Genomic DNA, 23,001 nt, shown 5'->3' with positions numbered 1-23,001 from the left:
TAAGAGTATCCGCTTGGTTGGTGCATCTAATCGGGATCTTTTGTATCTTTGCTATCTCCTCTTCGGAAAATAACACTTCTAATAGAGGACAGTTCCACCATTTAGTGTTTGCATCAATAAGTTCACTAGCGGTAGCATTCGGGCTTAATAAAGCCGGTGGGGAGATGACTTTGAAAGTAGTTGGGATTGGGACCCACCTATCCTTCCAAATTCTTATTTTACAACCATTACCCACCCTCCAAATCAACCATTCACTAAGTAAATCACAAGAACTTTGTATGCTTCTCCATGCAAAAGAAGGCCGCCTTCCAACACAAGCCTCCAAAATAGAACTACCCGGATAATATTTTGCCTTCATAATTTGTGCAATCAAACTATTCGGTTGATGCCATAGCCTCCAACTCTGTTTAATAATCATTGTTTAATCAAGCGGGTTGTCACAATGAGCCCAACTTTTAATACAATAAAACAATAAAACAATTGTCAACTTTCAATGTCATTTATTTTACAATACATTTAGAATAATATGTTGTCTGTACTATTACACCAAGGGAAAGAGATAAGGTGAGCTTAGAAAAGAATAATAAAGCATAATCTTAGTCAACAGTTGTCAATATTTAAAATTATAAAGCATGATAATACATTAATAAGCTATATACTATACTTCTCAGCCATAACTTTCCTTCATACAACTTGCTTTTGGTGGATAGATTCATTCTATCAACACTATTAGTTCAATTGTTGAAAGTTGGCCAATATCACTAGGAGCTTTAGTTTACTTTTGACATCAGATGGGTAATTTGGAAGTTTTCTATAGTTTTTAGCTCAGTTTATTTTGATGTAAAATGTATCTTGTTAGAAAATATTTTTAGTGAAATCATTTTTTTTTTTCTGAAAATATTTTTTGACATTTGGCTAGTACAAAAAATCAACGACGAATTTTGACAGCCTCCGGCAAACTCCGGTGGCGGCGACTGATGACAAATACTTGCGATCTCCAACAGACAGATTTTGGCAACTAGTGGTGAACTCCGACTACTGGCGACTAATTCCAAATCAATTGGCATAAAAATGGTGAAAATGGATGATTTTCTAAAGAAGTTAAATTTGGGTCAGTTGGTGGACACTAATTCGAGTTAAAATCTGGGAATGGATGGCAATTGAGAGAGTTATTTTGTTGAATATATGTTCCTAGTTTTGAAATTTTACCTCATAATAATAATAATAATAAATAAATATATAACTACTAACTCAATCAATTTAGTGAATTCGATAAACGTAAAACAACCATTAATTCGATTCGTGTAAAATTTATTGGATGAACTTAAAATTTGGTTAGAAGTTGAAAACAACATGGATTGGAAATTGTTCATTTTTAACTTTTTAAAAATAGTAAGTCAGAATCTTCTATTATATAACCGTCCCTTTATTTGTATTTACTCAGGAGAAAAATAAACTAAATATTTTGGATATATTTGCTGCTCTTCCATATCCAAAACAGTTGATGAGTTATCATAAAAAACTGTCATTGTTCTCTTTAAAAAAATTATATAGAAATTAATTGAGACTATCACGTTAGCATTATGAGATAAAAATATGCATTTTAGCATTACTCACATTTTATTACATTCACAATCTTTATAAAGGTCACCCAACAATAAATAAAATGGTCTAGCAACCATTTTTCCGGCCCAAACAAATTAATGAGTAATGCTATCCAACCTCCCTCCCCCTCAACCCTCAAAGCTTATGTAGCGTGGTCCACCATACTATTTGGTGCATGAAAATTGATTTTTTGGTTGGAGAGATCATGCCACATAAGCTTTAGGGGATGAGAAGGGGATTGGAGGGGTGATGAATGTAATTACTAGTGGCGTGATCCCCCATAGGATGTGATGCATGAAATGGGTTTTTTTTTTTTGATGAAGTTTTGGAGGGATAAAATGATAGTGTATAGAATTACTCATATAGTAATATATTCAAGAGTAATGCTATACATTAGGAGTGTACAAATAGACGGTTATTAACCAGCTAAAAATCGTGAACTGCATAATTATTTTTCCAAGTGGTTGGAAAAAATCGCTAACCGCTTATGACGGGTGATTAGTGGTTTTAAGGATAGGCAGAGGTGGTTAATAAACCCTTTTATAATAATAATAATAATAATAATAATAATAATAATATACAATGTATTATTATTATTTGCAATGTTCCTGCAACTTGGATGTGAATTTTTAATGTTGGTGTTTATTTGAGTTGTTCTAACATAATAGACAAACTATTAGAGATTTTTCGTGCAATTCCTACATAATAGATAAATTATGTTTTCATAACCATCTAAGGCGAAGCGGTTACCAAAATTCAATAACTGTCTAAGGCAATTACGGTTGGCGGGTTATAGGCAATAACCGTTAACCGCTTGTACACCCCTATAAAATACATTAACCTCTACCTCCCAAAGCCTATGTGATATGGTCCCTTAGCATTTAGTGCATGAAAATTAATTTTTTGGTAAAGGTGACCATACTATATAAGCTTGAGATATATATAGCATTACTCATGTACCCAATTAAATATCAATATTAACCGCCCCCAAAAAGAGCACATCAAAACCATGCAAAAGAAAACAAAAATAACTCAGCTCAAAAAGAGAATCAATTATAATTAGAAGATTATGATGTTGGGTTTGATCATTATTAAACTTTAAAATGCGTTAATTTAGGGTCATCTTTCAAAAGTTTGCAAAGTCGACCATCTTATAAAAAATTCAGCATAAAATCAAACAGATAAAGCCAAAATACCTAAAAGATTGCAATATTAATAGCATAAAGATGACTTAAAAACAGAAATCTTTACTTCTCTTTTTTCTTTTTTTCTTTTTTGATTAAGTCATTAGAAATCTGAACTTAATCTTTTTTTTTTTGAAAAATTATCAGTCACAAGTAAACTCTTGACAATCACTACAGCTACATGGGAAGAAATCCCTTCACTTAAAAATTGATACAAGATACAAGGAGAATCTTTAAGCCCCACGTGGAATGGATCTCATCCACACAACTGGGATGACCATATGATCCATCTAATGGCCAGTCACATCCAGCAGCATAATGAAATTAGAGCCGCTATACCATACAGATCATCCCAAAGTCTCAAGATCCCATTAAGTCCATACCACCATTTTGAGGAGCCTGCAACACAACCAATGTTGGTAATCAATGTAATTGAGATTAAAGGCTCTGGCCCAGCTTTAATTAGACAGTTAATTATGGAGACATAAGCTACAGTGATTTAAGGCGTTTAATAGCTTAATTACAAACAAAATTTTCCATATCACAAGAATAAATAAATAAAGGAATATTATGAAAACACAACTTTTACAGGATAAGCAAACCCAAACCCTAAATCCAAACTCAAGGATCTCTCTCTCTCACACATTAACATAAAGAAATTTGAACATATAACTTAACACCGGTCTCACACAATCTTCAAAGCTCCTCGCATTCCTCTCACTCCAAATGTATCATATTATATATTAAATATAGAGAAGTCATCCTCCAAACTCCTAAAATGCAAAGGCTTTTCACAGCCAACAACTTCACCACCTTCTACGCATGATCCACTCTTTTGTTAATGTGGAACATCACCAAGACAAGATCCACTCTTGTTAATGTGGAACTTCATCAAGACAAGGCCTTTCGGACCCACCTTTGAGAAGTAAAACCCCAGATAAACGATCTCACCCGCCAGAACTATGTATCAAGAAATCCAAGATAACTCCTATGACACATTTGGTACGTGGAATAGGCATATGGAATGGAATAGTCATTACTTTATTTGGTTTGACACTATTCCAAGGAATAACCATTCACATGGGAATAGCTATTCAAATTAGAGCAATAGCGAGAAATAGAATGAGTTTTTCAAAAATCCATTAATTTTTATTATTTTTAACCTAAAATTTATATTAAAAAAAAATTAGAACATTGATGATCGACCACCCCATGGCTCGAGTATTGGCTACAAGAATGACGAGGAACAACAGCATATCCAGTCTTCAAAACAGAATTTGCCCAGTCCTCTGTGCCCATTACAATCAGACAGAAACAAAGCCTTTCGTCGAACTAGCACAAGGATGAAGTACACATTATATGTCCAGCATTTACCACAAATTATATATCCAGCATTTACCGCAAGCTGAACTTATTAAGAGCCTATTTGGAATTGTGTTTGAGAAATAGTGCACGGAACTGGGGTTTACTCTGCAGGGGTGGATCCGAAGGGCCCTGCTTTGAAGAGGTTCCCCAACATAAAAAATAAAAAATAAAAATAAAAACAACAATGTTTGGAAAGTTTTTTTATATATATTTATATAAATCTTTGGTATTTGAAATTTTTTGATTCAATTCTAGTAACAAAATGTGTTGTCACTAAACTAAAGACTAGGAATGGTCATTCCATTCCAACTCCTCATATTCCTAGTAATAGTAATTCTTATTCCTAAAGAAATGACAATTCTGCATACCAAACGTGCCCCTAGTGCTGAATTGAACCCAAGATGTCCAAGCCTACGGCTCATCCCAAGCCCGCCCTTTGACCACTAAACTACACCCTAACAGGTAGGCATGATCTACTCTACACCAAAAAGACGAAAGATTGAATCCCACAATTCTCTAGCCACGTCACAATGGAGAAGAAGATCTACGGCCTCCTCACTCCTCTTGCCATCCAACACCAATCCACCACTATGATATAGATCTTTCTCAGGATATCCAAAGTTAAAATCTTCCCTAGCGCTGCGGTCCACACAAACAATACCACTTTTGAAGGAGCCTTATTTCTCTAAATGCTCTTCTAAGGAAATGGGGAGCCAGAAGGAGTGCAAAGAGCATGATAAAAGGACTTGACCTCGAACGTCCACCTTTCATAAGGGACCCAACGGATTTCTCCCCACCACCTTGTCTCAACTTAAGAGAACACAAGAGATCAAAGAACGAAGTAAATCCACCTCACAATCATGCATTGATCTGGTAAAAGAAATATTCCACTAAAGATTGCTGTTAGGCATTAGAAAAATGGATATGATCTTACCACCAGTGCCTCCTTCCAGCAAGCAATACTAGGCAATATTCTCACTTTCGATAATCTCAAGAGGCGGCACATCATCGTGATAGAAAAATATTGCATATACAAGAGGGATGGGGAATTGGACCACTTTTTTCTTCACTACGATGTGGCTTCTGCCATTTGGAGTTCTCTTTTCAGTCGTTTTAGGTTATCCTAGATTATGCCTAGACATGTTGATTTGTTAGACTATTAGTAGTCTTCTGGCAAGCCAAGGAGCGTCACGACGTGAAAAATGGTGCCTACGTTCCTCTTTTGGTGTTTATGAAAGGAAAGGAATGATAGAAACTATGATGACAGTGAGAGGACGCTAGGGGAAATTTTATCTTTATTTTACAAAACATTGTATCTTTAGACGGAGACGTTTGTGTCTTCTCTGTTGATTAGCTATAGTGACTTTCTTGTTCCTTTTGATATTTCTAGTTAGGGGGGGTCCTTTTGTATAGTTTGTGTACTTAGGGATGCCTTACGCTTTCAATGAGATTGGTTTATTACTTATCAAACAAAAGTATATGATCCCCACACCACAACTCATGCCAAAACCTGATCTTAGACCCATCTCCCGCCTCAAATATAACAAATCTAAGGAGGACCCCCCGCCCCCCCTTCCTTTCCTCTCTCTCGGGAAAGGGCCCAACAACCTTATTGGAACACCATCCTCCCCTCATGCTATCATATTTGGTAACCACCACCGATCTCCACAGCCTCTCTCAACGTGGTCATAACGCCATAACCATTTCTTCAATATAGATCAGTTAAACTGAATCATATTTCTAACCCATAAACCACCAGAACAAATCATAGAACAAATCTTAGACTAACTGACTAAATGGATTTTGAACTCGACACCAATTGCACCGCACAAAAAATCCCTCTAAAGTTTCTCCATCCGATTAGCAACACCTACAGGGATGCAAAAGAAGGACAAATAATAAGTAGGAGAATTGAAAAGAGTGCTTTTAATCAAGTCAGCCTACCATCCTTAGAAAAATAAAGCCTCTTCCAACTAGCCAAAGGACATTCCATTTTTCAACAATGTCATCCCCAAAAGGAAGACCCAAATACTTCAAAGGTAAAGAGGACACCATACAACCAAGGATATGAGCCAAACCTACAACACTGTCCACACCATCAACAAGGACTAACTCTAATTTAGATAAGTTAATTTTCAACTTCGAGACAACTTCATATCATAATAGGCAAAGCAAATGACGGAGATGATTTAGATTTGCCTCACAAAAGATCAATATATCATACACAAACGAGATGAGACACTAGCAGCTCGTCATTATTCCTCAACCTCACCAAAAAACCTAATAAGAGCCCCATGTCCATTGTTACTTAGCTTCCATGATAACCATAAACAACAGAGGTGATAAAGGATCCCCTGACACAGACCAAGCCACAAGAGTTATTGAAGAAACCAGAAGGAGACCTACTAGTTATATATGTTCTATTATTCCAAGAGAACTAATCAAATGTACAATTGAAGCTTCTTGAAATCACTTATAAAAAACAATCTCATCTAGCAAGAAACTTATATAGGACGTAGCACGTATTTAATACCTTTACAATCAATCCACCTAATGTGGGACTTTCTGTGGTGTCACAATCTCCCCACTCAAATCCTAATGTCCTCATCAGGGCTCACACCATACTACAATGCTTCAACCCCACGGTCGTGACTTAGAGAAAGCACTACCTAGCCATATCTATACTATTACTACAAGAGAACTAGTCAAAGTTACAATTAAAGTTTTTTGAAATCGCTTATAGAAAACAATCTTACTTAGTAAGAAACTAATATGGGACTAAACCCTCATGTAGCACCTACAATCCACCCACACAATATGGAACTTTCTTGGGTGTTATAACCTCTCCCACTCAAATCCCTAACATCCTCAAGGCTCATGTCATGCCGCAATATTTCAACACCACATGGTGTTACTGGGTTGCTTTGATACCATTTATGCTGGTCTGATACCATTTATTGCAACCTAGGAAAAGCGTTAACTACGTTTATATTATTACTCCATGAGAACGAGTCAAAGTTACACTTGTAAATCTCAGCCTCATGTAGTAAAGAATCAATTTGAGACTTAGTACCATGTAAGACCTTTAAATCCGCCCACTCAACATGAGACCGACTTGCTAGGGCGTCACACCAATTCCTATATCGAGTTCATAAGTGCTTTTTTTTCTTTATTTTTTTGATATGTAATATTGAGTTCTTAGGGGCTAAAGTATCAAAATTTTTCAGCAGCAAAAAGAACTATAAAATTATTTCAGAATTAAATTTTTCTTTTTTTCTTTTTTTTTTTGGAGGGGGGGGGGGGGGGGGGGGTGGGGTTGGGGACATTAATATACCCCTAATCATGATTCCAGACAACATTTATAAAGGACAATCAAGGAATACAAAATAAATTTTTGTATCTATGGGAAAATCTTAGAAACAAATAATGAGCTATAGCATCAAATACAATAAAAATATGATATCGGCAAAAAAGGCATACCTAATCATTCCGAATGCAAAACAGTACCATTCTGAATATCAGCTTCTAAGTTCCAGCCTCTAAAGAGAAATAAAATAAAATAATAAAAATAAGCCCCAAAACTAGTAAAACACAAATTAGAGAGAAGACAACCCAAAGAAAATGCATATTACCTCTCTGATGCTTCTTTCTTCAGTTCTTCTATTTGATTTTCAATTTTACTACATGCAGTTTGAATTTCCAAATTTTTTTCACAAAGTTCCTTCCATTGTAAGGACAAAGCACTAAGCTCATACGCAGTATTTTGCTGATGATCCAAAGAAGAAGCATATTATCTTGATCAAAATGCAGCACAGTACTGAAATACAACATGTGATGTGACACAAGAATATTAAATCACCTGATGATATTTCCTTTCACGGTTAACTGCCTCGATCTTTTCATTTTGTTCCTGATCTAATTTTTGCATTCTGAAAAATGAAAACGCAAGTGAAAAATAACAACACGCAAAACATGAACACGGATCAAGTGTTATGATATTCATCTCTCATAAAGCCAACAGCTCCTGCACTTATTAAAGTTTAACTTGTTGATTGAAAGAAGGTAATATTGCCTTCGTATTTCTTTGAGAGTAAAGACCGGATTTTTCTCTTTAAGCATATTCACGTGCATTGAGAAAAAAAAATGAATCAGTGCATCCCAAATACACCTTTTTTTTCTTTTAAGTACCAATTTATGTATGTCATAAAAGATGGAATTAAAACATGTATCAACTTAAGAGGCATCCACAAATGAGACACCTATTAGCTTAACATGCAGAAACCAAGATGAAGTGGGGCACTATCATAAGCCATAAGCCTCAGTTCCCCAAAATGCTAAGATTAGATATCAAGCACAGTAGAGAACATAAGAAAATGCACCAAGGTGCTCATGATATGATCCAAAGGCACCTGTCTGGCTACATGTGCAAAAGTTCAACTGAAGCATGCAGTTAGATGAAGTTAAGACACTATCACAAGCCTAACCTAACCAAAATGCCAAGGTGAGCGTGAAACACATTTTAAAACACTTAACTCGCTCAATTATAGAATTTTGATATCCTGGTTTAGAATACCAGGCACATGAGCTACTATAATATTTAAAAGTGTGAGTGAATAAGTTAACATAATCAACTGAAGCAGAGAATCCGTTTTATAATGAGAGCAAAAAATTATTAAACTGCATGTCAAATCTTACAGACAAACCTTGATAGGAATGCTTCAAATCGTTGGATGAACTGCTTCCAGAGATCTGGACCATATTTTACCATCAGATCCAAATTTTCAAGACTGCAAAGCAACCGATTGATTCATAATAAGTACAAGAACGTCAATTCTGCTTGCATGCATGTTAAAACAAGTATCAAATGCATACAACTGTTTGATGGTTGGGATCTTGCTTCTTGCTGCGATCTTAGTAAAGAAATCAATGATACATAGATTAGGTAGAAAAAAAAAAATATGAACTCTGTAAGTTCCTTGAATTCAAAATATCATAGCTAGAAAATCTCAAGGAACCAAGTAATATTAATTACTTAGAAAATCCTACAACAAACAAGAGCCTAAACCCTATTTCAACTCTTTGAGCTTGGGGTACACAGGCAACTTTGCTAACAATGACCACACTACCAATTTTTTTGGTTAAATAATCGAGATGTTATTAAAAGCGTAAGGCACCCCCAAGTACACAGGGAATATACACTACCCCTACTCCTCTTAAAAATCCTACAAACTGAAGACCTACCCTCCACAACCAACTCAAACAATTTGGACTCAATGCGACACCCCCTAACAGCCTCATATAAGAAAATAAACTGCCAGCAAGTGCCAACAAACGCAAGAGAGAGAGAGAGAGAGAGAGAGAGAGAGAGAGAGATATTTGTAATAACATCAAAGCATATTTGTTATCTGAGAGAGAGAGAGAGAGAGAGAGAGAGAGAGAGAGAGAGATTTGTAATAACATCAAAGCATATTTGTTATCTTCAAGGGGTAATTTTACACCTTATGTTTTTAGAAGTTCTTTATTTCACACTATGTGCTTGCACCTTTCCTTGTCCACATGACAACATCACATCACACAATAACAATAAAATACCAACTATTTCCGCACTCAACAAAAGATATGTTCCATTAGCTGAATCTTAAAATTTTCTAGAATTATCAAACTAGTTTGTAACTACTACTATATAACTACATCACCTGATCATTTGATACTGTAGCAAGCATTGAGCTCTCTGAAGTGTCTGCTTCCAAGCTGTTTCATCATTCCTTTTATTCACTGGTGGTGGTTCTAAATTATATCGTGACCTGTCAAGAGCCACTGGAGGCTTCCCAGCTCTCACACGCTCATACTCTCTAGCAATCATTGGATGATTCTGAAATTCAAAACTCAAAAATCAGACATGCTACATCCCATTACTCACATCAAATTTTGTTTTAAAGGGGCCATGAGGATTCATCTACAATGCTGACAAGAAAACAAAACTGGAAACAAATAACAAAAGCTAAAATACTGACAAGAAACCAAAATGTATTGGGCCCAAGGCTTGCATCAGAAGGTAATAAGAAATCAACACTACTGCCTCTTTTTGTACATCCTCACCAACTCCTCACATATGGGCTTGTGCTATTTAGTTAGACTCTGATCAAAATGAGGTTAGACAATGGCTAAAAACATAATACTACAATTTCTAGGAAACGTCAACATGTTTGGACACCTGCTTTTCTATGAACAAAATTCACAAACCACAACCAAAAGCACCACTTAATGATTGGATAAGAAATCGAATAATGGAAACCCAAAATGTTCCATTAGTTCACTCAAGTTTCACGTTTTGATTACATATAGTCTCAATAAACAAAGATCTCCACTGAAGAAATCCATATACAACAGAAAATCAAATAGTTAGCCGAGTTATTCTATATAGAATATAAACAGGCATTTTCGTAATCTGGTTTCCGCGACTCTCCTCTCTTTACCTCAATTTTCTTATAAACCAAACAGTAAATAACCTACTGAAAACTCCGAAGAACTTCTAAGAAGCCAAATTTTAAAATTACACTCAAAATATCTCTTCTTTTCCTCTTTTCCTCAGCATCCAAACAGTACGCATATGCAAAAAAAAAAATGTCCCACTCAATCACCGAGAACAAAAAAAAAATGGAAAATTTATATTTTTCATTATAAAGGAAAAATATAATTAGCTTAGTTAAAATCATTCCTTCTCGTATATCACTCAAAAACTCTCTGTACATTCATTTCTCTTCCTCAACTTTCTCAGCCCCAAACACTCTCAAAACAAAGAAATAAAACACAAACCCTAGAATAAGAGAAGCCGAGGGTTACCTCGAAGTTGAACTTGGGCAGAGGAGGCAGGTCTTTAAGAAAGTCGGCGGGCTTCTTGGAGCTTCGGCGCATCTCGTCCTCGACCAAGCGGTCCACCTCTTCCTTGACTCTGGAGTCGCTGTAGTCTTCGTCGATGTACGGCAAGGCGTCGATGACTTCTGCGCTCGACAATCCGGGCCATGTCGGGCCTGAGGGCTGCGGCGGAGCCTCGAGCATTAGCAGGTCCCCGTTGGTGTCGTGGCTCGCCATTGTTGCTCACCCAAAGCTCTCCAACTTCCAACCTTGCTTATACAGATTGATAAAAGCCTTGGAATATGAGTGAATGTGTGATAGTTTTGAGGGTATAGTAGTAATTCGGACCATTTATATTTTATCTTAATTTTTAGCTCTAATTTTTGCCTAATTTAATTATTATTATTATTATTATTGTTATTATCACTTAGTAATGCTAGACATTAGTAACATTACACTTTTATTTTACCTTAAATTTTTTGCTTAATGATTAATTAACCGTATCATATTAATAAAGTGAAATAAAAGTGTGGTATATAATATTTTATTTGAATATTTTTCTTCCGAAATTCTTTTTTTTTTTTTTTTTTTTTGACATGTCCACACAAAATGGAGTGGGAATTCAAACTAGTGACCTTCGCTTCATTAGGCGTGATCCCAGACGATTAAGCTACCTCTTAAGGACTAATTGTTTTTTAAGTACAACAAATATTCTAATAAGATTATCAACTTTAATGCTCATAAAATAAAGATTCTTAACTTTAATTATAAGAATAACACGAAATATATATATATATAACTTGAAAAAGTATTTGGACAAGATAAAAATGTAAAAGTGTATTTTGGTGACATCTAATTAAATTCATGGTTTAATTAGCTCAGATTATATTATGAGCAATTTGGTATCCTTTTAAGTGTAGGGCATACTAGTGGTACTGTCAGATTTAGGGAGAGATTATTGATTTGGATTGGGTATGAGATACAATTTCAGTGGTATTTAATTTAAGCAAATGGAAGAGTAGGGGTTAATTTTTGTTCATGAACTAGGCTCCGTTTGTTTCGGAATAAAATGATTTTCAGAAAATGCTTTCATATTTTTAAGTGTTTGGTGCGACAAAAAATAATAGTCTCACTTTTTCTAGAAGATTGTTTTATCGAGTCTAGTGACTCTTGTCTACAAGTAGCATAAATACCTCTGATTTGCCCACTCTACTGCTCCCTACAAATGTCAAAATATTTTGGGTTAAATACCTTATGTCCCCATGTGGTTGAACGACTTTATTTTTAATTATTCTTTTAATTTTTAATACTACTCATTGCCATGTGTCATCTTTTTATCGGGCTAACGTGTACTTCCATCAGTTTTTTGAAAGAAAGTTGGACGGGAGTGCTAACTCCGTTTTAAAAAAATAAGTAGAGTATCATTTGTGATGCGAATTGAAACTCGGGTGAGTAAAAATATTAAACCACGAGGGCAAAAGGTATTTAACCCAAATTTTTTTTCCAAAAAAAAAAAAAAAAAAAACCCTCCACAAAGCATTAACAAACAATTTTGGAACAAACTATATAATTCACCATGAAAATGAAGCTTCATGTAATCATAAATTCAGGGAGTATGGAGGACATAAGAGGAAGACCTAATAGTATCATCAATATACCAAAGAGAAGAAGAATAACAAACAAATGTGCTAAAACCCTATCTTTCTCTTTCATTCCTCTCAAATTGTAGAAAATTTTGAAAACCCAAACACAGCCTCACTCAAATTTTTTACATTGATGGTTTTCTTGTAATGAAATCTAGATGTCCATTAAGACACAATTGTGCTCACACACTAGTCTATGAGGTAGGCATATTTGTATAGATAAGAGTGAAAAAGAGTTCAACTTCTGGACTGCTTTGAATAATTTGGATGAAACGGTTTTCACTAGGGTCGTTTAGGAGTATGGGGCCCATCTGTGCAACACGTGGCAGAAGTTTGGCCAGTAGCATCCCTGATGTTAGACTGCCTCCAGACTGAGCAGCCATATCTTCCACCAGTGCATCCAGCACTGCCTTCAATGATTTCTCCACAACACTACCAAATTCAGCACTGAATGAAAAGAAGAAGAAAAAACATAGCAAAAAGTTAGTACAATCACCAAATTTTGTTTTGTCATCCTTCACTTCAGTCCTTTACTGCTGAAATAAAAACCAAAACATAAATTTAACAGAAGGTTCTTCAAGGACTAAAAACATCAACAACAAAAAATCAAACTTAAAAGGGGTTTTTTTTGGGAGGGGGGAGAGAAGAGAGGGAGAGAAAGAAAAGAAAGACATGCACTAAGCTCATTTGAACCTTTAGTGTTCCAAACAGAAGACAGAAGAAAATGAGGGAAGGACCAAGCATAGGTTTAGCGAAAACTTTACTTTAGACCCTTGAACTACCGCACATTTTGAAAAGAGTCAAAAGACCCCTCAAAATTCAAAAACTCTCAATTTACACTCCTAAGCTTTCAATTTCAATCAATTTACCCTCTTCGTCAGATTTTAAACGTTAAAAGTAATAAAATAACATTTATACCCTTGACTTTTTTATAAAATTCCAAATTTACCCTTAATTTCTTTCTTCTTTAAAAAACAAAAAAAAAAAAAACAAAAATCGAAAGGTAATTTGGTCTTTTTAAGCATTTCCGTTATAAGTTAACGGTTAAAACTAACAGATGAGGTAAATTGATTGAAATTAAAAGTTTAGGGGTGTAAATTGAGAATTTTTGAATTTTGAAGGGTCTTCTCAAAATGCGCAGTAGTTTAGGGGTCTAAAGTGAAGTTTCCCTAACCTATGATAATTTCTACCCCAGCTTAACCATGTTTCCTAGCAGATCCAGAACCCACGAAAGAATTTTGGAAGAGGAAGTATTCAATTGAAATACTTCATATATTTACTTTGAAGAAGGAGAGGCGGGTTATGAAAGATGTCAGCCAGAGGTTATTAACCAACTCTTCCAATATGGTTTTTCCCAAATACATGATTAAGAGCATTGTAGGAGATCACCCCCCATCTAATGATTAATGTATCGTTTAAAACTTGCTTATATGGTGCCTTGTCAATAATTTTTTCAGGGCATACTCTCAGGAACGAAGTTAAGAATTTAATCTTGGGGAGTACCCATAAAGCCATACTTGATTTGCAACTCCATGCAATGGAATCAGGCAAATGTTTGCCACCCACCCTTTCAATAAGTTTCATAACAGTATGCAAACAATGTCAGACATAATAAAAATACCTTGCCAAGACTGAGCGTGTCTCCACCATAAGTTGGTCAAATTTGGTCACTTCAGAAGGAATTTTGTTGTCACTGCTGGGGTAGAATCTAGCATCCTCAGGCATAATGTAGTTTACCCAGTTATGAGGGCTTCCGATGCTCTTGAACCTGTCAAGTATCTGCATGGTAGTTTCATGAAGTACTGTAGTGTTGAAGAAATCCAACCCAACCTGCTTTCTGCACATAATAAGTTTCCAAATTATTGAAGATCTCAACATATGATTATATAAGGTTTCCTTGACAATTAAGATATTAACTGATATCCGCATATTGTTTTCTACTACATTTTTGAGTCTTTTTAGGGAGAATTAAGTCAACATATCGCCTTTCTAATATGAGTTGCTAAAAGCTTACGAAGCTTAAGTTTCAGTAACTTCTTTGGTTAGCAAGTATATGGCACATTTTCAAGGGAGCTTACTTGAAGGTCAGTCCAATATGACTTAGACATAGGAGGCCCAGGGGTCTCCACATGTTTGATAAAGTTTTAAAGAATTAAAAGGAAGCCCAGAATAAGCCTAGACTGTCTGTCGAGTAATGTTAGAAGTCACTCTTGTGTCTCTCATGTCCCTTAAAAAATGATATGACTCTTAAAATTACCATTGCACTTGTGATTGATCATTATTGAATTTTCATCAAATAATAATTTTAAAAACCACCTCATTTTTAGAAGGACACAAGAGGAACTTCTAGAATTACTTCTGTCTGTCACTGGCAATGGATAACAAAATGGAGTTCTGAATTCAGAAAACCAGCTGACAAGATTAAAAGTCAGCAAAATACACAATGTATACACATTATGCATTATTAAATGGTACCACAAAGAATAGACATGCATGTATGCACACACATTCATCCCTTTTTCACTCAGAAAGCATGCCTAATTACTTTGTCTCATCTCATTTATGAAAGAAGTTCATCATGTAAAATTTCCATAAACCAAATGATTGAATTGACAGAAAAATTCTCTGCCATAAAATTTTAAGATGGTAAATGGTACCTTACCCCTTGAGAACTTCTGTTGCTGCTGCTTGCATGTCAGAAATCAAGGTGGGCATAGCATGATTTGAGAGAAAATCAGCACTAGCCAGAAACTTCTGCTCGTCCTCCCTGTCAATGACATCATCATTCTCCTGTATAAAAGGACAAAGATGAACACTTTCAGAGAAGAGAAGGGGGAAAAAAACACTTCAGGTTACAGAAGTATTTACAAGAATGAACAAGTAACACATCCAAAGTTAATGTCTATAATCCGAGCATATTATTAGTTAGCCATAAAACCAATTAAACATCCGTGGTGGGAGATAATTACTGAGAATGGTAATGGAGAACGTGAAAAATCATAAAATCCTGCAAAAGTCCAGAACAATGAATGCTCAATCAAGAAACAAAGTTTAACACCATGAATGAAGATTTTTAAACGCATATTTGCACACTTGATAGAAATGTGCTGCTTCGTCAGTTTCCACTGTATGTCTAATACCCTTTACAAGCATCTCTTCAACCTAAGTAAGTTGTTACTCAGAAAGGAAGTCAAATCGACCACTAACCACATGCAAAATCATTACTTTAAAAGGGCCCTCTGCCCAGGTCCAAGGTCTTGTAACCAAGTCAAGACTCTGGAAAGAGGGGGCTCCTGATATTAGTACCCACCGGTATACCTGATTAGATGCCCGCAAAAACAATGACTAAGTATATCATTATTTCAACTCTAATTTTATGTCTCTGGTTTGTTGCTCATTTCTCAGGTTTAAATGCCCTTAGATGAGGCACATAATGATGATACATCTGGGCGATGTAAGTATCCTGTCTACAGCATTGCAGACTCCAAGCTTCAGAAAAGCAATACCATGAGCATATGGCAGCATTCAGGCAGGATCCACTGATGTCCATCCTAAACTCAGAAGCACTTACCAAGAATCAGAACTAAGGTTTACTGATTCTGCAAATGCTGCCTAATAGGCCTATCAAGGCCTATTAAGGCAAATGTAAAAATGCCATTGATAGGCAGAATCACAAAGGAACCCAAGTGGCTTACCAGATAAAACAAACCAAAGTACCAAGTGACAATCGGCAGCAACCACTAACAACATGCCACTGCAGGCCGACAGGTAATTTATGGCCACAAAGAAAAGGCAGCTTAATCAGAACCATAAACCGAGGGAATAGCTTATATAAAGACTGCAATTTTGTGGAAGACATGTGGTCCATCCCCATGACCTCCTCCAAGCTGAAAACAAGAACTTACCCTAGGTGATATAATGTGAAACCCAAATATTTCTGTCAAAATTATATCTAGGAATTTTACTGAATATTTTACATTAAGAATTGATTTTAGCATATCTGTTATGATTTTAATTAGATTTTTTTATTTTAAGTTTTGCTATTTTTTATGGAAATTCGTGTAAAATTTCCGCAAATGTTAAGAAAAAATTGAAGAGCCTGTTTGCTTTGTTTTCCAGCCCCTTTTCTTTTTCTCTTTCCCTTCTCCCTCTGTCTCTTCCTTAGCCCTAGTTGTTGGGTTGTTATCTTCCCTCTTCATGCTTCCCTTTAATAGTCTCCTCTAATTTCCTTCTCTTAGAAAAATGTACCACTGCAAGGTTCCATCACATGGATACCACAGTGATAACAAAAGTAGGGGGGACTGAGCAAGTACATATATGCCATGAGGAGAAATTTATTCTCCATGAAAAATATGGATTCTAAATTGGTGGTGAAACGAAAATGAATCTTCTGTTTTTTCTTTTTTGTTAAGTCCAAAATGAATCTTCTAAATGAGACTCCTCAAAGATTAACGGCAAACGTTCTAGGTAAACTCTTAAAGATTATATTGAACCCTTACGGTTTTCTCTTTATATTATCTTTCTTCTCCTTCTATTTTTTTCAAACTTCCGTGCACACCCTTAACCAACAACAGCCTCTCTTGAACCCAATTTCAGCGCTAAAGCCTGCTCCTTTGAACATAAACCTAATGCTACTTTTACATACTGCCCTATCTTTGAGAGATCAAAATAAGGCAAGATTTTCCCCTTGAATTCAGCCCTTAGATATAACCTAAAACCATAGCCAACATGATCCTTGCACATATACTGTTTCCACCTTCCACTCCATAAGTTCTTAAAATCCAACCCCTGACCTAGTTATACTTGATTCTAATCAGCCCTAGCTTTGGGGTTGCTCTATATATTTCAATCTACTCACTAGATGTTTTACTAGAAAACCTCCTATTCCTTTTCAAGCATCAGAAAATCCAGAGAAGTTGTTTCCTCTCAAAAAGATTTTGCCTACCCACCTTGAAAATAAAAATAAAAATTAGAAGAAAAAAAAAAACCTCAAGAGAAGGCCCGTGAGAAAAGTAGGCAAGGCCAAACACAACAAAGAGAAAGGGTACTTGCGAACACTTTGTGGTAAAAATCTATAAATACGAAGGTGATCAATGGGGTCCAATTAGTCAAGGGACACAATGACAAATTTCTTTTTAGGATTAAACTCCAAGTCTGCCTTGACATGGCTACACTTTTTTCTTCCAGTTAGTAAGAAAAATAATATTAGATAGCACTACAAAGGGAGCATAACCCATGTAAACAGGGACTATACAAAATGAAAATGGGACACATTGTCAAAACTGCCCTCATCATGAAGGCACACCAGTACTTCACCAAAATGTGTAGGTCTCTAGAATTCTATCACCATCATCAAATCAAGCAAAATGCACCCCAATACAACTTTTCTTAAGACTCTAAAATTCACTCATTTCCCAACCGATGTAAAATTGAACAATGGTAAGACTCCAATAAGGGGTGATGTAAGACAAATCAGAGGTAGGCCTTTCGTTTCTTCACAGGTTTCGGAGATCAAAATGGGTGGTTTTGGATTTTTACAGAAAGATGGGAACACACTTCATATCTGGGTTTCCTAAAATTACATTAACTTGGTGAAAATTAAAAGATAAATAATAAGAAAAAGAAGATGGATCTAGGCATCACACCTAGTTTTATCTAACCATCTCAACTAACATTTTCTCAGCATCACTGATCACACCTCGGAGGAGGACATTACACAACTTTAAGAGCATAATTACTATAAAATTCTCATCAAATTATACTCTATTGAGTTAAAGCATTACATCATTATTTATTCAAAAAATAAAGCATAACTCTAATAAAACTTGAACTTCATGAGCTTTGACTACTAAACCCACACTAGTTACTACTAAGACCCTCAGATAAGGATTGAAAGAAATGCTAGATGTTTTGAGATGATCCCTCTATGTCTTATGTGGTGTATATGGATTGAAAGAAATGCTAGATGTTTTGAGGACTCTACTAGGACTATAGAGGAACTGACTCATCTTTTCTTCTTTACTCTTTACTCTTGGACGGCCGCTTGGCTAGCTCCTTGAACTTCATGAGCTTTGACTACTAAACCCACACTAGTTACTACTAAGACCCTCAGATAAGGATTGAAAGAAATGCTAGATGTTTTGAGATGATCCCTCTATGTCTTATGTGGTGTATATGGATTGAAAGAAATGCTAGATGTTTTGAGGACTCTACTAGGACTATAGAGGAACTGACTCATCTTTTCTTCTTTACTCTTTACTCTTGGACGGCCGCTTGGCTAGCTCCTTGAACTTCATGAGCTTTGACTACTAAACCCACACTAGTTACTACTAAGACCCTCAGATAAGGATTGAAAGAAATGCTAGATGTTTTGAGATGATCCCTCTATGTCTTATGTGGTGTATATGGATTGAAAGAAATGCTAGATGTTTTGAGGACTCTACTAGGACTATAGAGGAACTGACTCATCTTTTCTTCTTTACTCTTTACTCTTGGACGGCCGCTTGGCTAGCTCCTTTAGTAATTAGTTTTTCTGACTTCCTTTTTCATTTTTTTCCCTCTTAGACGCTCTCTATTTATACTTCCCATGTATATGGGTTGCGCCCCTCTGCGCTTTTTATATATATCATTTTTACTTATCAAAAAAAAAAAGAAGACCCTCAGATAAGGCCTACTAACATAACAAGGCCCATAAGACCCAATATACCAGAACTACAACCCATTTAGAAATTTAAAAATTATAAAATTCCTTAGACTCCTTAAATTAAATAGAACTGAAATAAACTAAATCAACAATTTTCTCATGTAAAGAAACATGAAGATAAAACTGAAGAGATATTAATGTAGCATACAAAGGATGCCTGTTGGGCCACACATCAAAATTAGATCGTATTCTTGAAGAATATTAATCATTTATCTTACTTCATGAGCTTTTTGCTGCCAGCATCAAGCTGCCTCCACACATTGTAGTAATATATTTTCAAAGCAACACCCATTTCCCACTAGCTAACCCCCCGCCTCTTTAACAATCAGTTTTAGGGCACCCTTATTTCCACGTAAAACTGTTCTCCTCATTGCCTCTTTTTCCAAGTAAAATATCAAAAGCTTTCCTCATAAAGTTTAGTTATGAGGCACAGTTACAGAATCCTAAAACACTTTTTCCTTCAGGAGGACATTTTGGCTTCTATCCATCGGGTGATAATGTACTCCTTCACCTGGCAAAAGAATTGCCTCAATGCTGATCTGCATTTCATATCTTCAACCAGAACACATTCAACAGCATTACCTTTTTAAAGAAAAGCAAAAACTTGTACTATTTTCAACCTTTTTTTTTTTTGGGATAAGTTGTACTGCATTCAACTTTTAGTGAATAATCTAGCATATTCCATAAATTGTCTAGCACTTCTGCCAACTTTACCAATTTAAGTTAATCCTCATAGGTTTATACTGAATAGACAAGTCCTTAAGTGTATGATGGATGGGTATCAAGAGAAGTTTACCTATAAGCCTGCAAAAAGTGACACTATTTTCAATACATATGTGCAGCCTCCATGGACCCTGCTACTGGCAGTAGTATATTTGTGAAAGTTCAAGTCCATAATCCACCTATTAATTGTATCTTAATTAACTGCCTGACCAACATGATAATCTAAAAACATTTCTTCTAACTTAATAACAAAGTAGAAAGAATGATAAAATTCAATATGAGAAAACTCCATTTCTCCACAAGCAAAGAAATCAGCTCCATTAGCCTACTTAAGATGAGAATAATGCTGTCAGCATTTGTAAAATGTGTATGGCTGGAATCATAGTACACAAAATTATTAATCCAAGAAGCTCTGATGAACAAAATATGAGTTTAGACAATATTTTAACATAAAAAGAGAAAAGGCAGCAGGCCCTTACAAGTGCATAAGAGCTTCCAAGAATATGTGCAGTATCAATATATAAATATCTCCCCAATATGTTGACCTGAACTCTAATGTATAAGCTCAGCATTGTCATCGCCCATAGCGACAACACCATTCTTGTGAAACCTAAGAAAACACAATCCCAGTACAAGCTAGGTCAATTTTAATATCTTTGTTACAGAGAGATAAAATAAAACCTACTATAAGCTCGCATATTGCAAGCACAAAAAAAGCATCAACACAAAACGATAATAGATTCATACTTAGAATTTTGAGTCTATCCCATAATTCAAGTTTCTCTGAAGGTGTCAAACTGTTTGGTTGACCCTTCGCTTTCTGGAGCCTCTCTGTAAGCTGAGAATGGTCCAATTCTTCTGCAATTTGACTACTTAAATAATTCATCGCATGAGGCAAGGTTGTCGTATCAGCTATTTTCTGAATATTTTCAAAATGGGCTTGCATTCTGTTAATATCGACAAAGGACACAGCAATATTAGAACCCAAAAGATGCATACTTCTGAAAAACAACATTCATGATACTCAAGAAACAAAAACATGAGATTCGGATTTCTATTAACTGGGCCTTAATGAATTTTTCCCGCTCAGCAAGATATCTCTCCAGATCAGCGTCCCTACGCCTGTTAGCATCATAAAGCTTATATAGAAGATACCCACTTCCTAAAACTCCAACTGTAACAAAAAGCTTCCTCCTGTGCCTTCTCCAAAAATCCCTATTTTCACAAGCACGTACCAAAATCAGTGACAAGCAATTGGAGCACAGATACAGTTATTTCTGACAAACCCAATCATACCCCAAAAAAAAAGCAAGCTTAGAAGCACACAAAAATTCATTTCTTACAGAACCCATATATAAAATTAACAAATGCAAAGAAACTTGATGAATATACAGCTGATTGAAACAAAAAGAAAGTAAGCAAATATTCGTAATTCAACTATAAAAATGACAAATACAGAACCTAGCAGAAGAAAAGAGAATACTAAAGCAATAATAGAGCAATTTGACAGATACCCAGAAGAAAATATGCAACATAAGAGTAAAAACTGACCTTAAAGAAAGCATTTTGCTGCTATGAAACACAAATATCCATTGCTATGCCTTGGCCTTTTGGGAACCCATTTGGATTCTATACAACAGAAGAAAACAAATAGAACACAATTTTCCTTATGGAGGGAAAAGATGGTTACAAGGTAAAAAGAGGAGATGATAAAGAATTTTTGGCTCAAAGGGAAAGATGATAGAATGAACAAAGCGGTTTCTCGTTTGGAATGATAAGCAGTCTTGGGAAAACCCGCCTATACTACAACTAAATACACCAGAGAGTGAGAGAGAGAGAGAGTACGAGCCTACAGGGAGCCTCTTATCTCGAGGGTTTAGATTCCGGAGAAAGGAAGCTTGAGAAGGAAAAGGGGTTGGGTGTGCTAAACCTTAATGAATTTTGGGACCGAACCTAACCCTTTTCTTTCCGAAGATAAATGAACAGACAAAGTTTATCGATGGTTACCCCCCCTCCCCAAAAAAAACAACTGTTCCCAACTACCTCGTTTATTCGTTTGTGTTTCTACTTTCTACATGCGTGAGGAAGATAATGGGCACTTCGAAGGATTCAACTTCTACTGCGTTAATTTTTCATCTTCAACCTCTTAAATTATCTGCAGAAGACACTCTACTTGTTGGCCGTTTGTAATCATACTTGTTATGATCGTAATAATTTGATCCATCCAATTTTTTAAATTATTTTGAAGATAAAATATAAATAGGATAAATTAATAATATCTCGATTACTTGTAAATAAATTAATTAAATTAAAAATCTCTCCAAATTGAATTAAAAAAAAAAATCATTCAATTCAATTTATTAAAATGACATTTATACTTATAATATGTGATTCTCATATTTCTTTTTAAAAAAACTAAAATAATGTTTGGTGTAACACCCCGACCTATTAGGGCTAGGTTCATCATCTTAGTCTTCTAGAAGTGCAAAGCAATACAAGGTCTACTAGAGCTGGTGGTGTGAAATACCCTCCACTTTGAGGGCCCACAAGGGGCTCGTCGAGGCTTTGACCCTAGGCCCATTAAGGGCCCATCAAGTCCCACTCATTTACTAAGAACTAGAATATGAATGAGGGGCCTCCGAGTGATCTGTTGGATCGATGGACCTTGGGGTTTTGATGGATGAAGGGCCCTTAAGGATTCGATGTGCCAATGGTCTTATGCCGATGGCCAATCGACGGGGAACGTATCCCCTCAGATGGCTAATGGGATTTCCCACCACCCTTCCCCCCCTCCCCCCCCCCCCCAGGTAATCGAGGGCTTACCCAAAGGCCCTCCAATCGAGGAGTTTCATAACCAACTGAGTACAAGTAAGGAGATTCTGCTATATAAGAAAAGACATTATTCCATTTTAATAACTTTGCC

General features: G+C 35.8%; 2 protein-coding genes across 2 annotated transcripts; both read right to left on the bottom strand.

Moving 5' to 3' along the window:
• Positions 1 to 2,901: 2,901 nt before the first annotated feature.
• MOS4 (modifier of snc1,4) lies at positions 2,902 to 11,301 on the bottom strand. Its single transcript, XM_059598303.2, has 7 exons — positions 10,998 to 11,301; positions 9,851 to 10,026; positions 8,858 to 8,941; positions 8,014 to 8,083; positions 7,787 to 7,920; positions 7,635 to 7,693; positions 2,902 to 3,188 (listed from the first exon to the last, which is right to left on the bottom strand). Exons 1-6 carry the CDS (start codon positions 11,244 to 11,246, stop codon positions 7,639 to 7,641), a joined length of 768 nt encoding a protein of 255 aa, XP_059454286.1. The 5' UTR covers positions 11,247 to 11,301; the 3' UTR covers positions 2,902 to 3,188; positions 7,635 to 7,638.
• Positions 11,302 to 12,579: 1,278 nt separating this feature from the next.
• Positions 12,580 to 22,200, bottom strand: LOC132184274 (peroxisome biogenesis protein 3-2). The gene is made up of 7 exons (XM_059597840.2): positions 21,630 to 22,200; positions 21,141 to 21,293; positions 20,826 to 21,025; positions 20,558 to 20,688; positions 15,315 to 15,442; positions 14,274 to 14,489; positions 12,580 to 13,099 (listed from the first exon to the last, which is right to left on the bottom strand). The coding sequence occupies exons 1-7, from the start codon at positions 21,641 to 21,643 to the stop codon at positions 12,847 to 12,849; spliced, it is 1,095 nt and encodes a 364-aa protein (XP_059453823.2). The 5' UTR covers positions 21,644 to 22,200; the 3' UTR covers positions 12,580 to 12,846.
• Positions 22,201 to 23,001: the final 801 nt, after the last annotated feature.

This window comes from Corylus avellana, chromosome 7, assembly GCF_965113065.1.
Source record: "Corylus avellana chromosome 7, dhCorAvel1.hap1.2, whole genome shotgun sequence".
Classification (NCBI taxonomy): Eukaryota; Viridiplantae; Streptophyta; class Magnoliopsida; order Fagales; family Betulaceae; genus Corylus; species Corylus avellana.
The sequence above is the reverse complement of the archived record's forward strand: the minus strand, read 5'-3'. Positions and strand labels throughout refer to the sequence as shown.

Excerpts from the sequence above, each read along its gene's own strand:
- MOS4 (XM_059598303.2), bottom strand. The coding sequence starts at position 11,246 with ATGGCGAGCCACGACACCAACGGGGACCTGCTAATGCTCGAGGCTCCG. Across the intron at positions 8,084-8,857 it reads TTTGAAGCATTCCTATCAAG|AATGCAAAAATTAGATCAGG; the intron begins GTTTGTCTGTAA and ends TTCATTTTTCAG. Across the intron at positions 7,694-7,786 it reads AAGAAAGAAGCATCAGAGAG|AGGCTGGAACTTAGAAGCTG; the intron begins GTAATATGCATT and ends ATTTCTCTTTAG.
- LOC132184274 (XM_059597840.2), bottom strand. Across the intron at positions 21,026-21,140 it reads GAAAAATTCATTAAGGCCCA|AATGCAAGCCCATTTTGAAA; the intron begins GTTAATAGAAAT and ends CGATATTAACAG. Across the intron at positions 20,689-20,825 it reads GGATAGACTCAAAATTCTAA|GTTTCACAAGAATGGTGTTG; the intron begins GTATGAATCTAT and ends GTGTTTTCTTAG.